General features: G+C 33.7%; 2 protein-coding genes across 3 annotated transcripts in view; both read left to right on the forward strand.

The window, feature by feature from the left end:
* Positions 1–23,962, forward strand: part of LOC142340744 (small COPII coat GTPase SAR1-like) — a 356,486-nt gene that overhangs the window by 265,362 nt on the left and 67,162 nt on the right. The window lies entirely within an intron of this gene.
* LOC142349960 (uncharacterized) overlaps positions 1–23,962 on the forward strand; it is a 99,796-nt gene that overhangs the window by 63,593 nt on the left and 12,241 nt on the right. For both annotated transcript variants that reach the window (XM_075401833.1, XM_075401841.1), the window contains 4 exons: positions 3,421–3,443; positions 7,230–7,511; positions 7,840–7,950; positions 17,706–17,985. In XM_075401833.1, the coding sequence (XP_075257948.1) occupies positions 3,421–3,443; positions 7,230–7,511; positions 7,840–7,950; positions 17,706–17,985 (696 nt within the window). The remainder of the gene's footprint in view (positions 1–3,420; positions 3,444–7,229; positions 7,512–7,839; positions 7,951–17,705; positions 17,986–23,962) is intronic.

Raw genomic sequence — 23,962 nt, forward strand, 5'->3', positions numbered from 1 at the left:
TCACCGCAAATCTTGTATGATTTTGTTTTTAGCGTTGATATTTCGGCCTGGACACAAAACATTGGCTGCAGCATCATAGATCTTCACACATGTTCTGTTCTAATTCATTGTCAATTGCGCTCAAACGAAGTTTGTAGAAATTATATTAGTCCTGTTGGTCTTTCTTATGCAATTTTTTGTTTGACCGATTCTTCGTGAGACCCATTTGACTTTTCATCCTCAAAAACAGGATAAACAAGTAGCGCACCGAGAGCATTAAGTTCTCTTAGAGCCTTTTAGCTCACTAGTCTCCAAGCATGTGTTTCACAAAAACCGTTGTGGAGACTAATACTTATGGCGTGCAGGAAGGTTCTTAGAGTCCCCACATAACAAACCCCCCTCCCACCCACATAACCCCCCCCCCACATCAGCCTACCCCCTCAATCCAAACCCCAATCCCTACCACCACACATCGTTCACGCGGTAAAGACACGTGCAGTCAGAGACCCCCCTCTCACCGTTGCCATCCCCCCCCCACTGTTTCCCCCCTCCACCCCACCCCCACCACTCTTGCCCCCACCCACCCCCCATCAGCCCCTAAAACCCTATTTTCGAATTGATTAACGTCATCGAAGCAAGATGTAGAGGTCACTGCCGCAGGTAGAACCAGAAGTTTTGAAAAGATGTTGCTAAGCGAGTGGCATTCACCATCTTCAACTTTATTGTCTAGAGTGGGTTATCTCAATTTTAAACTTTGACTTCATGCTGGGGTCATATATGACTTCTTGGATTTCATTCAAGGATCATATATGATTTCTTGGATTTCATAGAAGGATCGTACTAAGAAATCGAGTATGGACAGTATGAAATCATATATGATCCTTGTATGAAATCAAAGAAATTTCAACCCGGGTTGGTAAATATTAACTATTTTCAGGAAGTGTCAAGGCTTCTTGAAGTCTTTAAGCTTCTTTTATCATCTTAAGCATTATTAGTTTGGATAAAGTAAACTTTAACGTAGGGCTATTCTATAGCTATGCTGCAACTAAAATCTGACAGATGAATGCTTGAGAGATTTGTTGTTACTGAGAGGTTGTTATTTCTTGCTTATTTTGAAAACTTAGTGTTCCTCTGGTGAATATTTTCTGAGTGACTGATCGTGCAACGAATCATAAACTGTCTCTCAAATTAATTTTTTAACAAAAAATGAGATTTCCGAGGCCATTTTGTATTTTAAAAAAGAAATAAGCCTTGATTTTGTTCTCCTTTCTTTTCTTTCTTTTACCCAGTTTTTACTATATCTACTGTTTTAATTGTTGTCATTCTGTCAATTGGCAATTGTTTATTGAATGAAAGCTAACTGTACTGTGAATTAGTTCACAATCTTCGTTTTGGAGAGGCAACTTTTGAAAAATTCGTATCCGAATTTTTCCCAGTTTGCTCTTTTTTATCAATTTTCCATTATTATTATTATTTCAAAATGATTAACAAAACTGATTACACAATTCACTTTGATTAACACGTCAAGGGTTAGGGCCTAATTAAATGTCTACTTTGAGCCGATTTCAGAGTTTTACCACAAATTTTTATTTAGTTTGTTGTCTTTCCAATTTTCGTTTCTACTACGCGCCAAGAAGTTCAAACTGAATAATTTGTAAGTTCTATTTGTCGTACAGAAGCTGAATTTGTGTGTGTGTGTTGCAAAAATTCACCGCATTTGCTTTTCAACGTTCACTGAATCTGATTTAAATTCTCAAGAAATATCGGTGCAGTACGTTACAATTGGCGCAGTGGAATAAGAAGTTGAAGACATGCAGGAGGTAAGAGGTTTGAATACTTGTGAGGAAGTTTCGTTTTGTAAGAATACTTGGAACGCGGTGAATATAAATTATTTGCCGCGATTCACCACATTCACCGCAACAAAATGTAAGAATTTTTTTCACGGCATTTCACCTCTTTTTTTGTACGAATATCCACCGCGCTGCAAACATCGACCCGGGTGAGAATTTGAATTCATCAGTGAAAGTCGGCAAAACTAGATAATTATAAAGGTGTATTTAAAATATGTGTTTTCATTAAAATTCAGTTTGAAATTAAAAACAGGATTAGAAAACAAATTTTCAATTTGTCCGGCCAACATTTTTTTTGCTTTTGGTCTCTGAAATATTATTATTTCTCAGTTACGTTTCCATAGATGAATTTTGTGGCCATATATTTTCTTCATCATTGCGTCACTTCTACAGCTCAGCAATTAAATATAGGTGCGCGACGCCCTTTTTACTTTACTTTTGATATCACGTGATACGAATATGATTTTTGTACAATGTTTCAAGTAAAAAAATTCAAAAAATTGCGGATGAAGTTCAGGTCAAAAATAATTTCACTAGTTGATTTAAAAGTAGTGCGCCAAAAGACTCAATGTTAAAGTTAATATCACACACGAAACGAAAACATTTAGTTCAAGCTGCTGAAAAAAATTGTAAAGGAGAGAATGGATTGCACTGAAGAGATTGGTGTTTTTCAAGTCTAATTCTGAGAGTGGATGAAAAGAAATTTTGTAACACTTACTGAAAGAGCCGTAAATTGCAATTTTTCGTGCATAATACGTGCTGTTTTTTCATGCGGTCTTCTAGTTTTTATTTCACTTGAAGTACTAATTTGGACTCTACATCTTTTTAAAAAATATTATTTTTTCAATCCATTTTCCGACCCAACTTTCTGTGGTATACTAAAGATTAATTAATTTATTAGTTAGCCTTGAACGAAGTTTGAAGCAATTATTGTAAACGTACTGATCCTTTATACGCAAAATTTTGTGTGAACTTTTGACTTTTCGAGTCACTTTTACTCCCTTCAATTGTTATATTGCGTTATCTAAATTTCTCATTTGTCAGCATTTCAACTCAAGTGGCGGTTCCTGTGATGGTTCGCTTATAAGTGTATTAGTTTTTCAGAAAAAGAATTTTTCTCCGCACTGTAAAATAGACTCGATGTAAGCATGTTAAATAATAGGTTCCAGCTCAACGTACGAGTAGACCACGTTCATCATGCATGAAATACCCTTCTATTTAAGTTTGCTAATGAGTTTACCTAGGCGAAGATTATGCTCAACTATAGTTTGTTCATGACAAGATTCTTTCTCGACCCATGAAGAGACAAAGCTATACTGAAGAGTTTTTGTTTCCATGAACAATTTCTCTTCATCCCCTCGGCTGCCCGACGATGAGCTTAATATTTAAATTAATCTGTAAGTGAAGGTCTAAACTAGGGTACCTTATCAGATTACTGTTTTCTGATACTAGTCATTATTGGTTTCACTCAGTTCAGTTCACTTCACTCACACTAACTTTTTATTTTACTATTTATTTTACTCAATAGACTTTATTTGGCAAATTATTGGAATTGAAATCTGGCCTGAGATTTAAACTTTTTGTGACAAAGACAACAGTACTACGCCAGAGAACGTCTCAAAATTTTTCTGAAAGCAAATAGGATATGCATGAAGAAATGGAAAAAGTTGAGCTTTGCTTTAACAATTTAAGTGTTGCTGTGAATTTTGTGCAAAATATGGGCTGTATGGTTGATGTGCTTCACGAAATGTTACATTACGACGCAGAGGTATATCCTAAAATTTCCGCCTTAGTAAAATTCGCGCGAAAAAAAAGATAGATAAAATTGACGAAATTAGGAGAAAACTTCGTATCTTAATTTTCCCTAAAGGTGTTAGGCCATTTTTGCGAAATTGAGATACTTTAGAAATTGTAAAATAGGTGACAAGTCTTGTAGCACGTTTCCGCTCAATTTTGTTATATTTTTTCCATTAAAATTATCTCAAATCCATCCGCGAATTAGACTCATTAAACGCGCGCTTTTGAGCAGGCAAACATGAGTTAATCCTTATTTATTGAGCATGCAAAACGATTCAAAAATTTCAAAGTGATATAAAAGTAAAATTATTGACGCGATGAAAAACCTTTGTTTTGAATTCTGGTTGTTGCTGTGAATATTTGTAAGCATCTGTAAATATCTTCTTATGAGTTTATTATTGGTGACATTTATTTAGAGAGAGAGAGAGAGAAGAATGGATGGAAAACTTAATAGACAGCTGTAAACAAATAATTAAACGCAAAAAATTAATCGACACCCATAAACTTGTAAATAAACACAAAAAAAATGAATCAAAAATCAATAGACAAATTTAAACCTGCAAAAAAACGCAAAAAATTGTCGCAGAATGGAGGAATTGTTCAAAAAACTTGATGAACAGACACAGAATTGAAAATCTAAAACAGACACAGAATTGAGGGATTGTTAAGAAAAATTGTTAGACACGTATAAATCTGTAATTCGACAAAAAAAATTGAAACTCAATTTAACAAATTCATTTGATGAATGCAACTACCATATGTTAATAGATCAAACTTGGCAAAAAAACAGTAATCAATTCACATGTGGTTTTTTTAACCAAAATTTCCCTTTGTTTTATCTTGTTGTGGACAATCAATAGGAGTTATAAACTTGCTACAGACAGGAACATCGTTATGTATATGGAAAAATTTACGGATGTTGTGAGGCGACGATCAAAAATCTCAGTTGATGTTAATTTCAATTTCTTTTATCATAGACAAAAACTGAGGGATTTTTCAGAAATTAACATTTTTGTCAAATTTAATAAATCTATGTCAAAACAATGATGCTTGAATACAAATACCAGCCTAAAAAAACATGACAAAATTTTGAGGCGACGATCAAGAACGTCAGTTGATGGTAACTTCATTTCCATTATTCTAAATTGAAACTGAGGAATTCTTCAGAAATAATTTTTGATTTTTTAAAGGATGATGCTTGAGTACAAAACAATGCTGCTAAAAATATCAAAACGATGATGCTTGAATACCAATAAAAGTCTGAAAAACCATGAATTTGGTACGATGTGATATATTGTTAACCTGTCAACAACTTGGTCGCTATCAATTATTAAAGCTTTAAACCAGTTATACAGGCTCAAAAATGCGCTTTTAAATAGGCTTAATTGCGGATTGTAGACACATTCATTGCAAAAATTAGATACATTTAGTGCGAAATTGAGCTACGTTGCGTGAGAAAAAGAGACACATAAATCGAACAGATTCGTGATACCTAGCGCGCAAAATATAGGATACACAGCGTGTATCTCAATTCCGCAGATAAAATTTGGACATTTTTGCGAACACGGGTTGCGCAGTTCCCTTCAGTTCTGCCTGCTTTTGCTAAGGTATCTATTTTTTGCAATATTGTGGCATTTTCAATGTATTAACATAGAAAAAACGAACGAGAGATTTACAGATCAGGCAAATTTGCCCATGACGATTTGAGTATGCCTCTGCGGCGTTAGGTACAGTATCGTTTTTAGCATAGTTATGTGCTTCAGATCGAGTCCAAAGAAAATCTGGAGTTTTTTGTTAACCGAGTAATGCTTCGAGATATAAGTCGGAATTTCAAATTGACTTTCGCAAAATTTTGTAGCCTGTTTTGCGTTATACTTCTACGTAAAGTTGAAAAATAAATATTAGAGTTCAATTCCTGCATTGCATAGAGAATATTTTTGAATTCTAGAATCATTTACTGTAGATATTTGGCACTTTAAGAGTTTCATATATACGTTACGTGACTCTGCATGAAGTAAATGATTTCTTCTGGCCTTTAAGCAATCTTCTTTTGAGTTCATGCTGAAATGTGCCCCGGCGCCTGCATATAATTTTTCATATGATAACAGTCAATATCAATTGGGAAACCCAAAGTGTCGTTAGTGAGCATTTTTTGCTTTATATCTTGATTTGCCTAATTGGCATGGCATGACTTAATTTACTGTTTTAAGGAAAGGTAACTCGATTCTTGATTCTAACATTATTCTTGATTCTAACTTGATTCAAACATACACCTTTCGGAAATGGGGCAAAGTTAATATTGATAAAATTAATTCGGATTGGTGAGCGATATATTTCTAATCTTTCATGGCAATATAAAACAAAAAGAGACCATTATAAATCAGATTTTTTAAATTCTATTTTAAAATCGTTTTTAATTTTAATTGCATTGTAAATCTCCACGCTGTACATAGATATTTGTGCCCAAAATGCCAAGCTTGCTTTTCCTAATGCAAGGTCATTTTTCAATAACTAATTTATTTTTTTATTTATATAAAATGACATAATCTAAATGTACATTTCCTCTTTAGCGTTTGCTTAATATTCTTGTTATTAATCGCAAAACGATAGCTGAATCTATCACTGGCATTCAGTCAGTTTTTTACAATTCAAAGAATTTGAACTGTATTAGGATGCTGTCTTTATTTAAGATCTGTTCACACGTTTTCATGATTTTTGACTTCGAATTGAAGAGATGATTTTGATAATGCTGAAACAGGAAGCGGGATAAAAAAGTGGTTTCCTGGCGTGAATTTTTATTACTCTAATTTTAAAGTAGTGTGAGAAAACCGAGTTTGAAGAAAAAACGTTTTCTCGCTATTGGTTCTTTTGTACTCATACGCAATTATGTTTTTTGCAGTTTTTCGATTTTTGTATCTGATTTTTTTCAGAAAGGGTTTTCCAATCCATTCAGAGTTCATTTGAGGTCTAGTTTTGTTCAGTCGTGCATTTCACTCATAGTAAAGAGAGTTTTTTTTGTTTAATCGCGTGATTAGGTTTTTGGTCACACATGACTAATTTAACTCACAAAAATGTTTTCATTGCTCTGAAATTGACTTTTCGGCAATATAATTCGGAAAGATAAGGTCAAGTGTGTGCGTATCACTGTAATTGAAGGTCATGTGGGGGAAACTAATAGAAGCTGCAACAAGTTACAATGATTCCTAATCAAAATATAACATCTCAGTAGTGTTTTTAAAAAAGTTTTTTTTTGATCGGTTTCTTCTACTTTCTTTTTTGAGATTGCAGATCTACGAAACTATTGCGGCTACTTTTAGGCAATTTGTCAGCTACTTTTTGTATTCGATGAAGTTAACAACGTTTTGTACGAGTGTCTCGGTGCTATATAAAAACAATTGTGTAAATGAAAAAAATTTAAAATGGAAATTTCAGCTAGGATTTAAGATGAGAAAGGGTCAAATTAACTGAGTTCTATTTTTTAGTTGGTTTTGACCTCTAAAATTGAGTTGGCGTTGAGGTCTATTGAGTTTATATGCAACGTCCAATCTCGAAAAATAGCAAACTAAAATCTTTTATTCAATTATTTTGAGACCTATTTTGAAGGAAACGATTGTGCAAGAGATTTTGCGCAAGTATTTTAGTACCCCCTGGGTTGCAGGGTATCAGGATTTAAGGAAGAACATCAGCAACATCTCGCAGCGCATTAAAAGTGGACTGCAGAACTTCACAGCGCAGGAGAACGATTGCAACCGCATTTTATTCGGTAGAAACAATGCAGTATCTTTCGATGAATTCAACACGCAAGGTCTCTTTCTGATGAGAGAGGCTATATTTCAATACCTTAGAAGCTCAGACCCGAAGCTGCAGTACTGCTTGAAGGACGAAGTAAGTGTTTAACCTCTCATCCCAGTGAGCGATACAATTCATGGTCTAACCTCTCATTGGTCCGTTTTGTTCGCACACACGGCTATACGGGGGGATAAATGCGAACGATATTAAATGGTCTGGAAAAGGCATGGTTGCAGAATTGTCTGAAAAATATCTTTAGCAAGATCTAATCCAAAGAGGAATTCTGAAAAATGGTCTGATCATTGCACAAAAGTGGAATCGAATAGGTGTTTATTTCCCCTATTCTCAGTACCATAGAGAGTTTCTCCTAATGAGTAATATTGTTAGGAACCGAGTTCTACATTTAAAAAACTGATTTTAACAGGTATTTGAAGAAATCAGCCAAATTCGACCAAAAAACTACAGCGATCTCCTTCAGCAACTATTCATAGAGTATCCGTATACTACAACCTGGATTCATTACATCACAGTACAGGTTGTCCTGCAACACTCATTTTTCCTTACTTTTGCCCAAAACAACGCTGCTAACGATGGTCAAACACCGTTTCAGGGATTTATTTTCCTTCTCTTTACCCTCAGATCACAATCACAGGAAAATTACTAATCTTCAACCTTGACACTCTTTGGAAATTTTGTCTGCATATTGGAAAAACAGCGCTACTCTAGAAAACGACGGAAATCTGCCTATAACTTTCAGCCACATTTTTTAATAGCCGCACAGCGATAGCTGGGGCTATTATTGGCCTTCTCTTGGTTTTTAATAGCTGCCCTCATCTTCTCAGCCGGCTATTATAGCGCTCCTGTTTTTTACAATTCAAAGAATTTGAATTGTATTGGGGCGCTGTCTTTTTTTAAGATCTGTTCACACATTGTCATGATTTTTGAAGCCAAATTGGAGTTGTGATTTTGGTCACGCAGAAACAGGAAGTGAAACGAAAAAACGAGTCGTTTTGCGGCGTGAATTTTTTCGCTCTAATTCTAAAGTAGAGTGAAAAACGGTGTTTGAACAAAAATTCGGTGTACCGCTAGTGGTTTTTTTGTCCACTAGCGGCATTTTGAAATTGATTTTCTGTTTTTTTTATCTGATTTTTGTAAGAAATGGTTGTCCCAATTCACTCATAGTCAGTTCTAGATCTAGTTTTCTGTTTAGTCAATGAATTCTTTGAATTGTAATTCAGGACTTGTCCTGCTATGTTTTTTTACTTCGTGGAACTTTTTTTTGTTTCGCTTTACCCCGTTTTGCAGCTTTTTCGACATTTTGCGTGAAATCTTTTTGACTTCTCTAGGCTAATTTCACTCTTCTCTCATTCTGCACAAAGTGCTTTTAAACAGCAGCTGCTAATCAAAGCAATTCAAAATGAAGAGAGTCAGTATAAAAAAATCAAATCCAGACATAGAAAGGGGATCAACCTATAAAGTCCATTTTAGATGCCCGGTACTTGAACTTTGTTCTCATACGTTTTAGTTGCTATCTGTAGTGCTTATTGGTCTTGATTCTAGCCTGTCACTGAGAGACAGGAGTATGTTCAACTACGAATTGACATCAAAATCAATCGCAGTTAAAAAACAATTTTTTACGGAAATCAATTTTTTTCATTATTTTCTTTTCTTTCAATCCCAATAGAGTTATGGGAATCAACGGCGGTTTTTTTCCGGCAACCTGCTGGGTATATTTCTTACGCTTCAAAGAATTTGAATTGTATTAGTGAGCTGTGTTTTTTTTAGGATGTGTTCACACATTTTTCAATGACTTTGATCTTTCAAAACGGGATAAACAGGTAAAGCCCAGCGGGCATTAAGTTTCATTACACGCCCAATCTGGGCTTCAGTAGTCCTTCATCTGCTCATAGTGGTGCAGCTGCTGGGATGGCCTTAATTTTAGGTTAAATGGTCATTTTTAGGAGTTTTTGGGCGCAAAATCGTGCAATTTTTCATGTTTTTTGTGATTCCTTGTTTTGATTAGTCTTAGGTTAAAGCTTTTAAAAGTTGATGAAGACCTTTTGCGAGACACAAATGCTTGTTATGACCATTCTACGAGCTATATGTTGTGGTACTACAAACAAAAACACGCAAAATTATACTAATTTTTGCAATTTTTTTCAGGTTTTTTGAAAATGTCATTTTTTGAGTTTTTTAGCCCTAGGTGTCAAGAGACCTCCTTTAGGGTTTGATAAAGGGTTTCGTGACAGATTACTGCATAGTTTCTAGTGGTAATGGAATTGTTTTTTTGCCATCATGAATTTTAGCATTTTTTGACAAAACAATATTTTCATATTTTTGACATTTATTGTCATTATTAAAGTTGTTCGAGTCTCAGGTGCCAGAAAACCTCATCAGGGATTGGGTTTGGATAATAAGTTACTGAAAAATTTTGATTTCACATGGAATAGCTTTCAACTTTTGAATATCACAAATTTTGTGCAATTTTTGACAAAATTCGCATTTTTTTCAGGTTTTTGAAAATTTTTATCATTTTTTCAGTTTTTCTAGCTTCAGGGACCAGGCAATCTCCTTTGAGGTTTGTTAATAGGACACTGCATAGTTTCTATTAACAATGGAATTGTTTTTAACATCTCAATGTCTCCATTTTTAGCATTTTTCATAAAATCTGGAACTTTTAAGGCTTCCCAAAGTTTTTGTCAGTTTTTGATATTCGTCCATTTTCAAGTGCGAGAAAGCATATTCCACTTTCTGTTAAAAACTACTGCATGGTTTTTAGTTTCAATGGATTTGTTTTCAACAATTTAACCTTTCGTCTTTTAGAAGTTTTTGGATTAATTTTGCAATTTGTTTTACGTTTTTAAGTCATTTGCATTTGATTTTTTTTCTTGCCTCAGTAACCAGGTAACCTCATCTAGCGTTTGATGGTATGTTATTAAACAATTGATAGGGGGCAATTGAAGGGCGTTCGACATTTTAATAGAACAAATTTCTAGTTTTTGAAGTTTGAAATTTTTTCCAAAAATTATTCACTCTATGAGCCAATGAGTTTTTTAAAGCTTGGAATTGGGTTACTGGATAGCCTCTAGAGACACAGATTTGATTCTGAAGACACTAATATCACGATTTTTAGCAACGTTTCCTTATTGTTTGCAATTGATTTTTTCTAAATTTTCGATCTAAATTAGTCGATCTGGAGAGGCCAATGAAATTTTTTCAGTTCTTGCTGATATAATACTTGACCAATTTGAGAAACAAAAATTGGTCTTTTTAAATAGGTTTTTTTAAACGAAAAAGAATATTGCCTTAGGTTTAAAAGCTTCAAGAGTTTTAGCAATGAGTATATTTTTGTTTAGTTTTGATTCTTTTGGTTTCTCAATTTTCTTAGATGATGTTGTTTGTGTTCTGGCTGGCATTGTTCAATTGATCTGCTGGTCAGGCAGAGTACGTCTGAGTTTTTCATTCAATTCTTTGAATTGTATTTAAGGACTTGTCCTGCTATGTTTTTCTATTTCGTCGTGGCGATTTTTTTACGACCATATAACTTCACAACCACTTCAAAGCTGCTTTTTGTTCATTAGTCCATGCAATTTCAACTGAAATTCGTGCATGATGTCATTTTTTGCTCTTAGTTGAGCGAGTTTGTTGTTTATTTGCGTGATTAAATTTTTGGTCGCACTTGACTTACCTCACTCACAAAAACGACTTCCTCACTTTTAAATTGACATTTATTTACTTTAATTCAAAGAGATAAGGTCAAATGGGTGGGTGTCCCTCTAAATGAAGGTTATCAGAGAGCAGCTAAAAGAGGCAGCAAAAATTTATACAGATCTTTAATCAAAATATAACATATCAGCCTTCAATGAAAAGACGAATTTTGTTTGTTCTGCCTTTTTAACATTTTTTTTGAGACTGCAGATCTACAGAGCTTTTGCGGTTATTTTCTGGCAATCTACCAGCTATGTTTTTTTGTTGTTTATGCATCATCTTACGAGTCAAAATTTTATAGAGAAACAGTTTATGATTTGCGGCTGGCACAGCCGAAAACTTCTGCATCTTCAAGCAGTGAAATCTTTCAATTTTTGTTTGAATTGCGTAAAAGTCCAATTTTCAACTTTAGGGGCCAAAGGAACGGCTAAGTGCTCGGAGCTAGGTTACTGTTTAGGTTTTAAAATTGAATTAATTGTTTTCAAGATAATAATATCAAGTTCTTTAACAACTCTTGGATTGTTTGCATTTTTTTCAAAATTTTTTGGAAAGTTCTGTTAATTCATCATTTTTTCCCTCTCTAGGGGACAACGAAATTTTTTGAAAACCAGGGTTTAAGCATAAATAGTAGTAATGGTTGTTTTTGATTACTATAGCTTCAGGAACTTGAGAGATTTTTCTTCGTTCTTCTCTTTGTCGCTTACAAGTGCAACCTGATTTCTTGGGGCCTGCAAGTTTTTTGTTATGTACTTTTGAACAAGAAAAAAAAAGTATTGAACCCATAGGTATGCAGAACTACTAAATAAAATTGCAAATCAATTCCAGTTTATTTATGTTTTCCGAATGTTTTGTCATTTCCATTTTGTCTGAACTCATCGTCAATAAAAAAAATTCATGAGCTTGCTTCTCTTTATATGTGTAAATTTGAACACTGCATAGCAATTATGGTTTTTATGATACTGAGAGCAAGAAATTCCCGCAACTTTTTTCTGTTTTTCAATTTCCAATTTTTAACATTAATTGTATTTCGCTTCTCTCTGATTGCTCCAGCAAACCCAGCAATTCTTTTCATGTTTTTTAAAACTTCTAGTCTGTTCTATATTTTCGTTTTCTGCTTTATTTTTAATTTTTAACCTATACAGGGGTTTTCATAACGCTGATCCTCAAAGAATTTACACTTTAAATCGTTTAAATAAAGCCGCCGTCAGCCTCTCAAACAGCTATTATTTAGGCGCTCCCCTTTTTTACAGTTCAAAGAATTTGAATTGCATTGAGACGCTGTCATTTTTTAAGATCTGTTTACACATTTTCATGATTTTTGAGGTAAAATTGGAGTAGTGATTTTGGTCGCCGAAACAGGAAGTGGTGCAAAAAAGCGACGTCCGACATGAAAATTTTTCGCTCTAATTTCAAAGTAATGTAAGAAAACGGTGTTTGAACAAAAATTCGCTTTCTAGCTAGTGATTTTTTGTTCACATGCGGCAATTTCATTTTAATTTTTACTGTTTTTTCGATTTTTTCGATCGGATTTTTTCTGAACGTTTTTCCCAATCCATTCATGGTTCATTCTAGACCTAGTTTTTTGTTTGAAGCAAATTTCCAATTTTGGCTAATGGTTTTTTTGCAAATGCGGCATTTTGACATTGATTTTCTGTTTTTTTATCTATTTTTATATCTGATTTTCCCAATTCACTCATAGTCCGCTCTAGGACTAGTTTTTTGTTTAGTCAATGAAAAATGAAAGTTCATTGAATTGTACGTCAGGATTTGTCCTGCTATGTGTTTTTAATTCGCTTTCACCTGTTTATCAGGTTTTTCGTTTTACATAAGTCACAATTTTGACGTTTGACTTTTGACTTAACTCACTCAGGGTTTCAACTGAATGGATTCTAAATTTTTTCACGCATTGAATTACGCAATCTAGTGTCCAGGGTCACTGTCAAAAGAATAGAACCAAATGCAGCGGGATGAACCGATAAAGCCCGGTCATTATGTCACAGTGCATTAGGTTATCAAAGTTCATTAGAGCGGTTGCTAGCTTATATTAGTATTGAGCTTAATAGCTTTGTTTAGAAATTGAATTAAGTATAGGTTTAGAATCTAACTGAAACTAAACACTGAATTAGAGCAATTGTTGAAATTTCGGAGAAATTTTTGTCAATTTCAGTCTTTCTGTTTAATAGCCGCCCTCATCTTCTCAGCCCTCCTATTTTTTTTACTTCGTCGAACTTTTTTTCGCTTTACCCATTTTGCCGCTTTTTCGACATTTTGCGTGATATCTTTTTCAACTCTCTGGGCTAGTTTCACTCTTCTGTCATTGTGCTCAAAGACTTTTTAAACAGCAGCTGCTCAGCAAAGCAATTCAAAATGAAGAGATTCAGTATAAAAAAATCAAAGTCGGAAATAGAAACGGGATAAACCCATAAAGCCCATTTTTAGATGCCCGGTACTTGAACTTTGTTCTCATAAATTTTAGTTACTATCTATAATGCTTATTGGTATTGATACTAGACACTGTAGTCTCTCACTGAGAGACAGGAGTATGTTCAATTACGAAATGACATCAAAATAAACTGCACTTAAAAATGTTTTTATACAAAATTTAATTTTTGTTGATATTTTCTTTTCTTTCAATCCCAATAGAGTTATGGGAATCAACGGCGGCTATTTTCCGGCAATCTGCCTGGTATGTTTTCTTTTTCTGTTTCAATCCTGATTGGCGTCTAGCGCGTCAACGGCGGCTATTTTCCGGCAATCTGGCAGCTATGTTCGTTGTATTTAATCCTCTGTTTGGCTGGATTCGTTTGCTTGTCAGGTAAAGTAGTTTTCCGTTTTTCAATCAATTCTGTGGATTGTATTTCAAGGCCTGTCTTGTTCTGTTTTCCACTTCGTCGAACAAAAATTTTTTGCGCTTCGCCTCATTTGTCTGCTTTTCCGACATTTTGCATGAAATTTTTATACTTCTCTAGGGTAGCTGCAAATTCCTTTTAAATAGCAGTGGCTCAATAAAGCTATCCAAAATATACATAATCAGTATCGAAAAAAGAAATCAAAATATGGGATAAACCCATAAAGCCCAATTTTAGATGCGCGTCACTTGAAGTTTGTTCTCAGAATTCTTAGTTGCGATCTCCAATGCTTTTTGGTATTGATGCTAGTCCCTGCATCCTCTCATTAAGAAACAGGAGATTGTCCAACAACAAAATAAAATCAAAATAATTTGCACTTTAAGAATATTTTCTTAAATCAATCAGTTTTTTTGTTCCGTTCTTTCAATCCCAGTCGGAGTTTTGGGAATAAATGGCGCGGTTTTCTGTCAATCTGCCTGTTTTAGTTTGAACGCCATCCGGGAACAATTTTGCTATCTTATTTTCCTTATATGTATTTCGATATACCGTCCTGTTTGAGAAATACATTCACTCTGAAAAATGAGGCCCGTACAATAGACGCGTTCTGTTCCGTCAAATTATGGCTTACCTGTCATCAATTTTTTTCTCAATTTTCACGCCAAAAAACCTTAATAAGTGTTCATTTGCATGAAATCGTTTTCTGTTTCATTAATTTGTTTTTGCAATTGGCAATCGTTCGTTGACATATACTCTAGCTTACAAAGTTGCAGTTGGTCATTCAATTTAAAACTTTCGAGAGCAAAAAAAAACAAATGAACTCTGTATTTTTGTGCTGTTCTATCAAATTTCCTTTCTCTTTTTTCTTGGGGAACTTATTTCAATATTTTCACGAATTTTGGTATTACAAGATAAAACGAAAGGCAGCATTTATAAACTGTTAATTGCAAGATTTATTTTGTCAAGAACTCTGAACTCGTAAAGTTAGTGAAGGTTTATTCAGATAAACAGAAGGAACTTTGGCTGCATAATTTAGTTATAAAATCATCGAAAATTATATCTCCATTCCATATATCCTCAATTGATATTACAAAGACAAAAGCCAATATTTATCATATTTCTGATTTGAGCGTAATTGTTTATGAACTTTACGACGCAGAGGTATACCCCAAAATTTCCGCCTTAGTAAAATTGGCTCGAGAACTAGATACATACAATAAACAAAATTAGGAGACGTCCTTTGTATCTTACTTTTCGAAAAAGGGGTTCCGCCAATTTTGCGAAGTAAAAGAACATTCGGTGCAAAAAGTAGGTAACAAATCTTCTAGCACGTTTCCGCTCAATTTAGGTATCCATTATTCGCTTGCATTTTGAGCATGCAATAAGCACTTTAATAAAGATTTAATTGAAGCTTTCAAATCTTTAAAGTGCTTGAAATACATGCAACCACAAAAACTGATTTTTTTCCGAAAAATCCCCAGGACATCAAAGGCTTTGTATATCAATGTGGGACCGGCCAATTTTAGGCCCGTACAACAAGTAGTAATAAATAGTACTAATAAGGAGTAATAAGTAGTAATAAAGTAGTAATAAAGTACTACTAATAGTAATAAGTTATGCTTAATTATATAAGTAGTAATTATGTTAGGCTTAATTGCGGAAAAATCAATACATAAATGGAGCAGATGAGTGATACAAGCCCTGCGAAAAGTAGGTTATAAAGTTTGTACTTATATTTCGCGGCTAGGATTAGGACACTTTCGCGAACACAGGTTGCTAATTTCCCTTCTATTTTGCCGGTTTCTGCTAAAGTAGCTATTTTCCTCAATATTGTTCCACTTTTAATCTATTAACATAGTAAAAACGAACACGAGATACACGCATCGGGCATATCTGGCCGTGATGGTTTGGGTATACCTCTGCGTCGTAATGAAGTTCGTTTAGTTCTCCATTTAAGTTTATTTGCAAAAGTTTTAGACAAGTTTCTGTATAGGAAGATTGTGTATCCAAACTGAAAATGTTTTTTTTTCTTTAGCAATTTTTTTTGAAAATATGAGGGGTTCGTGACGTTATGTGGGTGTCGGGGCAATCGCACATTAACGAGCATATTTGTCTAAAATATAAAATAGGCTGGAGAGGGAAAATACTCCGTTGTAGCAATGCCTAACTGGGACCCCACTTTTCGGGACTTCCTCATATTTTTCCCTCTTCATGTCTCGAATGCTGATGGGCCAGGAAACTGACTTCTACAAAACAGAGAAGCTGCAGATGTCTGACACTTTGACTTTCTCCTTTAGTTTCATTCTCAAACGAATGAAGAAGTCTTTGAAATACGCGAACAGTTCAAGAGAAAAAGACATTTTAGGGACCTGTTTCCCTTTCCTTGTGGAATACTCAAGAACGTGCACTTTGAAACGAATTGTTTTTTAAACTAAGTTGAAACTGGCCTTTGACGCTTCCATCAAATACCAAAAATAACCATACTTATCCCCCTCACAGCTTCCATGGGATAGAAGCACTCCGATAGTTTTTCTTAATCATAGTGCGATTTATCTTGAAAAAACTTGCCCCATTTTGAAAAAATATTGTTAAATTATAACGGCCGAGCCGTACTACTTGTTGTAAATTCTGATTAAGTCAAGACATATCTTACGGGAACAAGAGGAATACTTGTTCCCACTCCTATCAACAGCACGGGTTAAAAAATGTTTTAATTTTAGAACATTCATATTCTGGATCACTGACTTCATATATCACCAAAATTATAAAATATGTTTCCAACTATAGCTTAGTTGTAAATGGAAGTTCTATGCCAAAAAAATTTCTTTAAATGGAAGATCTTTGGTATCTACTTCCCCAAGACAACAAACAGGAGGTACGTAACGGGTCTTGTTTTTTGGTGCGACGTCATGAGTTTCTTAAAACTACAAGAAAAAAATTAATTGCGGCTTTTTTCTTGTAGTTTAAGGGGAAATGGAGGCTCTATTTCCAAGCAGTATGAAATAGTTCAAGTTATAATAAAATCTTAGATAAGCCAGGAGTGAAAACATATAACAAAAGCGACAAAAATTTTTGATATTTTTTGGATATTTATGCCGGCGGCCTAAATTATAGTCAAAATGTTCTATGAATGTTTTGAGTATATTTAATGACTAGTTGATGGGTTACAACTTTAGCATTCTCTCAATTTCAACAATTAGGACGCATTTGAAAATTTTTTTTCCTGATGAAATTTTCTGACTACGACTTTTTGATAGAACTATGCACAGATTCGTTGCCTGAGGCTCAGATATTGTTGGAGGGTAGATTAAAGGATTCTAAGATAAAAAAAAATAGAACTCTCAGTTCCAAATGGGGAAAAATGTAAATATTTCTGTGGCTAGAACTCTCCCATCAATACCCGATCTCTGCAAAAATGAAACCTTTTAATTTTTTAACTCTAGTTTTTTAAATACATTTACTGCGTTTTGTTTTTGTGTTTTAGGACTATTTTAAAACTTTTCTAGAAATTTCAGTTAATGATAATTTGATGGCTACAAATTGTTTTTGAATTATGAAGTCAACCCTGGAAGCTCTCATGATTATTAAAAACTCCCAATAATATGCTTATGCGTGTGATTGGTAAAAGTTTATTTACGGGAACAGATCTCTTTTAGAGAGCTTCCTTACTTCAAGCAGTTTGAAATTGAACAAAATTGGCGGCAAATTTAATCTTTACGAGCCTCAGTTGTTGCAGTTACTGTGGAACAGTTGGATTTACAAATCAGAAGCAATTCTTTTGGGTTATAAAGACCTTTTTCTCCAAGAAAGTGATTTTTCATTATTTTACTCAAATATTTTGGTGACGAATGCACAAACGGAGTTGGCGCGTATCTTGACGATAAACTACATAAAGAGGTTGGAGATAGCACCGTGGTCCACTAAGCCCACTCTTGTTTGTGACGAACTCCACATTCCAATGGGTGCTGTTTACCCCTGGCTGGACAAGGAAATTTCCATGTTTGAACTCATATCAGGTAAATTTATGTAGTATATGTGGTAAATATAGTCAATATTTAGCCCCCCCCCCCCCCCCCACTAGACTTTGATCGTCTTTTCATAAGTTGAGAACTAAATCTGGGAAGTGTCGAAGTGTCATTTCATCTCAGCTGTGTTATAATACTTGTGCTACCAAGATTTAGACCTCGTGATCTAAAATAACTATTGAGTATATATATATATATATATATATATATATATATATATATATATGTGTGTGTGTGTGTGTGTGTGTGTGTGTGTGTGTGTGTGTGTGTGTGGAGGGGGGAGAGATAACAACTAAACATACGCTGTCAGGTATCCTATCAGTCAACAAAAAGACTTTTTATGGTTTTAGTATTTTTTGTAAGTGTGCTGAAAGTATGTAAAAATTATTGTGCTGAATGTGTTGAACGCGAGAATGCTGCAATCGCTAAATTTATATAAGAGATATACTGAAAACTGTGATGAATTTTTGCAAGAAAAGCGTTGATAATAAGAGCTGAAAATAATTTAATTCAGTATATTCCGCATCTAAAATTAAACTGTAAACACCATTAGCTCATTTGTTACATAATTGCAGCATTTTCAGCGGTTTTCTTACAAAATTGTTCGCTTACACTCGCTTACACCTGCTCACATCTGGCCCCGGGTAAACTCCAGTTGGCATTTGATTTTCTTAACAACATGCATCCGTTTCGCATGATCTTCTAATTTTACAGTTTTTGTACAAAATGGTGGACAAATGGCTTGCACCCGGAGTCTATTGGCAATTAAATCTAAAGTAAGTCTTAGTTCCCTCAAAAGACAAATAGCGTATTAAACTTAAACCTTACGCCGGATGTTGGGGCGTCAAATACCTACTTTTTCTATTTTTTTTAATCTAAGCTACCACGTCCTCTGAATTAAATAGTCCCACCCGTCATCCGAGAACAATTTGTCCGTCATTAGTCTGTTTATGTTTGGGTCTTTCCAATCATCGTCTTTCCAGACTACTTTTTGGACGTGCATGATCTTTTCAAATATTGAGCTTTAAAGCTTCGGCTAAATTTTGTTGTTTATTTTAAAAAGATGGAATAATCTAAAACAGTAAAAGTTTGTTTGAAAATGAAATTGGGTAGAGTTTTATTGCAAGAGATTGCAGCGAAGGCATCCAAAATTCAGACAACTTTGGCCGATAGATATAATCATTGCAGACAGTTGTGAGTGTTATCATTAGAAAGCCCGTCCAGCGTAAATTATGGAATTAAACAGATTTTTTCAATTTTCGCTTTTTAAAGGGAGTTATCGAGGTTTGACGTTTTGTGAAAATTAGACATAAATCAATTGTTTTGTTTTTATTCACATTTTCAGTATTTTCGACCAAATATTCGTCATTTTTGCTAATATATGTTAAAATTGTTAACTGTAGTGTTATTCATTTTATCTTTAAGATAAAGATAGATGAGGGTTGCAGAATTGTTCGATCAGAGTTTTTTGGCTAAAATCTATGCTAAATTTTTCAAAATTTAGATTTTTTTCGTCAAAATAAGGACCAAATTTATCTCTTTATTTAGCTCTTTCGCTTCAAATTTGATGTTAGTAGACACCTTAGACTCCTGTGGGCTCTAAGAGTCTTCTGCAATCATAATTTTGCCAATTTTTTGCAAGTTTAAACTCGATAATTAAACAAATTGCATTACATATTTCTGACAAAACAACAAAATTTGCTTAAAATGATCCATTTTGCAACCATTTGAGCAATTGGGTGTTTTGTTAGACACAGAGCAATATCTTAGGTGATCTTGATCTCACCATGGATCCTAAAAAGTATAATTTTTTAGATTTTAATGGGATGCGACCTTTTTTTACAAAAAATTTCCGCTTTGTAAATGTTTTTTATTTATTTTCTGACAAGAATCAGGAATCAATTAAAAACAGATGTTATTTTCTGCAAATGAGGCCCCTGTAGATTATTTTATGTTGTCAGAGTTGAGCTCATGGTTTTTATGGCTCTGACCAATTGTTTTCGTAAAAGTTTTTTGCTTTCATTTGTTATAATTTTGTTTTAGCCCAATGACTCAGCGTCCCCAATCAAAGATCCAGTTAGCTCTAGAGGAGGTGTATATGAACCTAGATAATTTTTTTAGTTGTTATCTAATGTCTGCTATCACTTCGAATGTTTTTGTTTAAATTTTTGTCTATTGGCAATTAAATCTAAAGTAAGTCTTAGTTCCCTCAAAAGACAAATAGCGTATTAAACTTAAACCTTACGCCGGATGTTGGGGCGTCAAATACCTACTTTTTCTATTTTTTTTAATGTAAGCTACCACGTCCTCTGAATTAAATAGTCCCACCCGTCATCCGAGAACAATTTGTCCGTCATTAGTCTGTTTATGTTTGGGTCTTTCCAATCATCGTCTTTCCAGACTACTTTTTGGACGTGCATGATCTTTTCAAATATTGAGCTTTAAAGCTTCGGCTAAATTTTGTTGTTTATTTTAAAAAGATGGAATAATCTAAAACAGTAAAAGTTTGTTTGAAAATGAAATTGGGTAGAGTTTTATTGCAAGAGATTGCAGCGAAGGCATCCAAAATTCAGACAACTTTGGCCGATAGATATAATCATTGCAGACAGTTGTGAGTGTTATCATTAGAAAGCCCGTCCAGCGTAAATTATGGAATTAAACAGATTTTTTCAATTTTCGCTTTTTAAAGGGAGTTATCGAGGTTTGACGTTTTGTGAAAATTAGACATAAATCAATTGTTTTGTTTTTATTCACATTTTCAGTATTTTCGACCAAATATTCGTCATTTTTGCTAATATATGTTAAAATTGTTAACTGTAGTGTTATTCATTTTATCTTTAAGATAAAGATAGATGAGGGTTGCAGAATTGTTCGATCAGAGTTTTTTGGCTAAAATCTATGCTAAATTTTTCAAAATTTAGATTTTTTTCGTCAAAATAAGGACCAAATTTATCTCTTTTTTTAGCTCTTTCGCTTCAAATTTGATGTTAGTAGACACCTTAGACTCCTGTGGGCTCTAAGAGTCTTCTGCAATCATAATTTTGCCAATTTTTTGCAAGTTTAAACTCGATAATTAAACAAATTGCATTACATATTTCTGACAAAACAACAAAATTTGCTTAAAATGATCCATTTTGCAACCATTTGAGCAATTGGGTGTTTTGTTAGACACAGAGCAATATCTTAGGTGATCTTGATCTCACCATGGATCCTAAAAAGTATAATTTTTTAGATTTTAATGGGATGCGACCTTTTTTTACAAAAAATTTCCGCTTTGTAAATGTTTTTTATTTATTTTCTGACAAGAATCAGGAATCAATTAAAAACAGATGTTATTTTCTGCAAATGAGGCCCCTGTAGATTATTTTATGTTGTCAGAGTTGAGCTCATGGTTTTTATGGCTCTGACCAATTGTTTTCGTAAAAGTTTTTTGCTTTCATTTGTTATAATTTTGTTTTAGCCCAATGACTCAGCGTCCCCAATCAAAGATCCAGTTAGCTCTAGAGGAGGTGTATATGAACCTAGATAATTTTTTTAGTTGTTATCTAATGTCTGCTATCACTTCGAATGTTTTTGTTTAAAGAAAATGTCGGTGAATTTTTGAACTTTGCAACTCTTTTATAATATTTCCTAACTTCGGGCGCAGTCTCATTAAATACAGATGAAAACGAATTTTCTGGGAGTTATAATATTATCTATAATGATAGTATAAATATAATAATATTTTATATAATAATATATCTCTTATAATAATACTAGAATAATGTCTGTAACGGTTTCATATTCAACTATTGGCTTCTTTGTTTTGATACTTGGTTTTCAATTTTTTAGCATAATTGCACATTTCTTGAGTTCATTTGCTTCGTTGTCGATTTATTGCATTATTGACAGGTCCAATTGAAATTAGCACCGTAGAAAAACGCACAGCGTTGAAAAAAGGCTTATCTTGATGTGCTATTTTCTTTTTGATTACTTTATTTTTTTTTGGTTCTGAGACACAGTTATCTCTAAAGTTTTTGTAGAGTTTTTGTTTTAGTCTATGTATACCTTTTTTGTTGTTGTACAACATATACCTGACAACGAGAGGTCTCATTTACTTCCCCAGGTTGCAGAGCTCAACGTATTTGACAATTTCAGTTTATGGCTGTTTGATTTAATGACTTTAAAATTGAATTTGGAAAAAAAAACTGCTTTTTGCTTTCATTTTCGTCATCATGTAACTCTTTCTCATTATTTAGACATCTCAATTAATTTTGTTTATTCGTTTTTTTTTTCGCGCTTTGCTATACGTTGTGACTGGTTGCTTCGACCATTTTTTTATCATAAAAATCTTTCGAGATTTCTATACTATTCAATTTTTGGGTTTCTTTTGGTTGTCAGATCTACGTAATCCCTTTATAAAAAAAAGTCGTTGATATTGAGATGAGGAGAAAAACATGCTTTACAGTTCTCGCAGATACGATCATCCAAATTTAGTGCGTCGAAGAGTGTGATGTCGTAAAAATGTTTGCAGATTTGGGTTCTTTATGTATTTTTTTTTGTTATTTTGTGGGGTCGTGACTTAGTCTCATTATTAACAGGCCCAATTGGCTTTCTGAAGTTTTCCAACTTCATTCATCTTTTTTATCGTTAATCTTAAGTCTGTTATGACTTTTGAAAATATTTTTTTTAAAAACATGGTTGGGTTTTTGAGCTTCGTCATTTTTCAAAATAGTCTTCAATCGATTTACATCTCCGTAAAAAAGGTAAAAACTCGTATCCAGTGAACTATAAATCAATTTTTACGACCATTTTAGCTGCATACATTTGTTTTTTGGCGGCTTTTCTCACTGTTACTACGAGATTTCATGTTCGAGATTTTAATATATTTGTACATTTTAAAGATCATTTGTTTTCTTTTTAGTTTAGAACAATAATCGTGAGTCCCATTGATTTTGAAATTTTGCGCAAATGAAAATTGGATAATGACTTGTCTCAATTGCTTCCTATAAATCTGTTTAAAACATTTTAGTGTTTTTCGGTCGATTTGTGGATCATAGCCTCTAAACACAGACCACAACCCCTGCGCAGTGGGCTATGCCTTAATCTTACAACAATTTTAGCTCCAAACTTCCGTTTCTCGGCTTTGTTACTACTGCTACAACGAGATTTCATAAAATGTTAGATTTTTATATATTTGTACTATTCAAAAGATTTTTGATTTCGTTTCAAATTATAACAATAATCGTTTATCCCATTGGCTTTGAAATTTCGGCTTTGAACATCGTCTAAATAAATGTCTCATTTGCTACCTATGTGGATGAAAATGAACATTTTAGTGGTTTCAGTTGATATCAAATGACATTAACAACTGCAAAAATAATTGTTTTCAAAAACAGAAACGTATTTTTGATTTTGGAACCTCTTTGCTCTTTTTTGTCCACCTGTTAACCAGTCGCATTGAGGACTGGTCTAATATCTTTTCTACTGAAGTATAGGTTAAAATATTTTGTTTAGGTTTCATCTGATGCGAGATTGATTTTGTTATGATTTTTTTAAATTATAGATATCGAGTTTTGGTCGTTAATAGTGTTTGTTGTTTCATTTTTATTATTGTTCTATCCAAAAGTCCTATTGTCAACAACTTTATTCGGTCCTCCAGCGTGGCATTATTGTATTCCATTGGTTTTTAATTGAACGATATGGATGTGTTTGAAAGTTTCCTATCTGTTCATCATTTGGTAGCAATTAAGTCAAGTATTTGGATGAGCGAGGTCGAAACTTTATGTGCGTACTCACATTGGCGAGCCTCATAGTTAGACATACCATTGAAACCAGCGTTAATTGTTTGAATGTGAATTGAGCAGTGTTATTCCTTGAGATCGATGGGCATAATTTGGCAGTACGTTTTTCTGAAATATAGTTACCATTGTCTTTTACCATTGAAACCAGCGTTAATTGTTTGAATGTGAATTGAGCAGTATTATTC

This window comes from Convolutriloba macropyga, chromosome 1 (genome assembly GCF_964194025.1).
Source record: "Convolutriloba macropyga chromosome 1, txConMacr16.3, whole genome shotgun sequence".
In the NCBI taxonomy this organism is placed as follows: Eukaryota; Metazoa; Xenacoelomorpha; order Acoela; family Convolutidae; genus Convolutriloba; species Convolutriloba macropyga.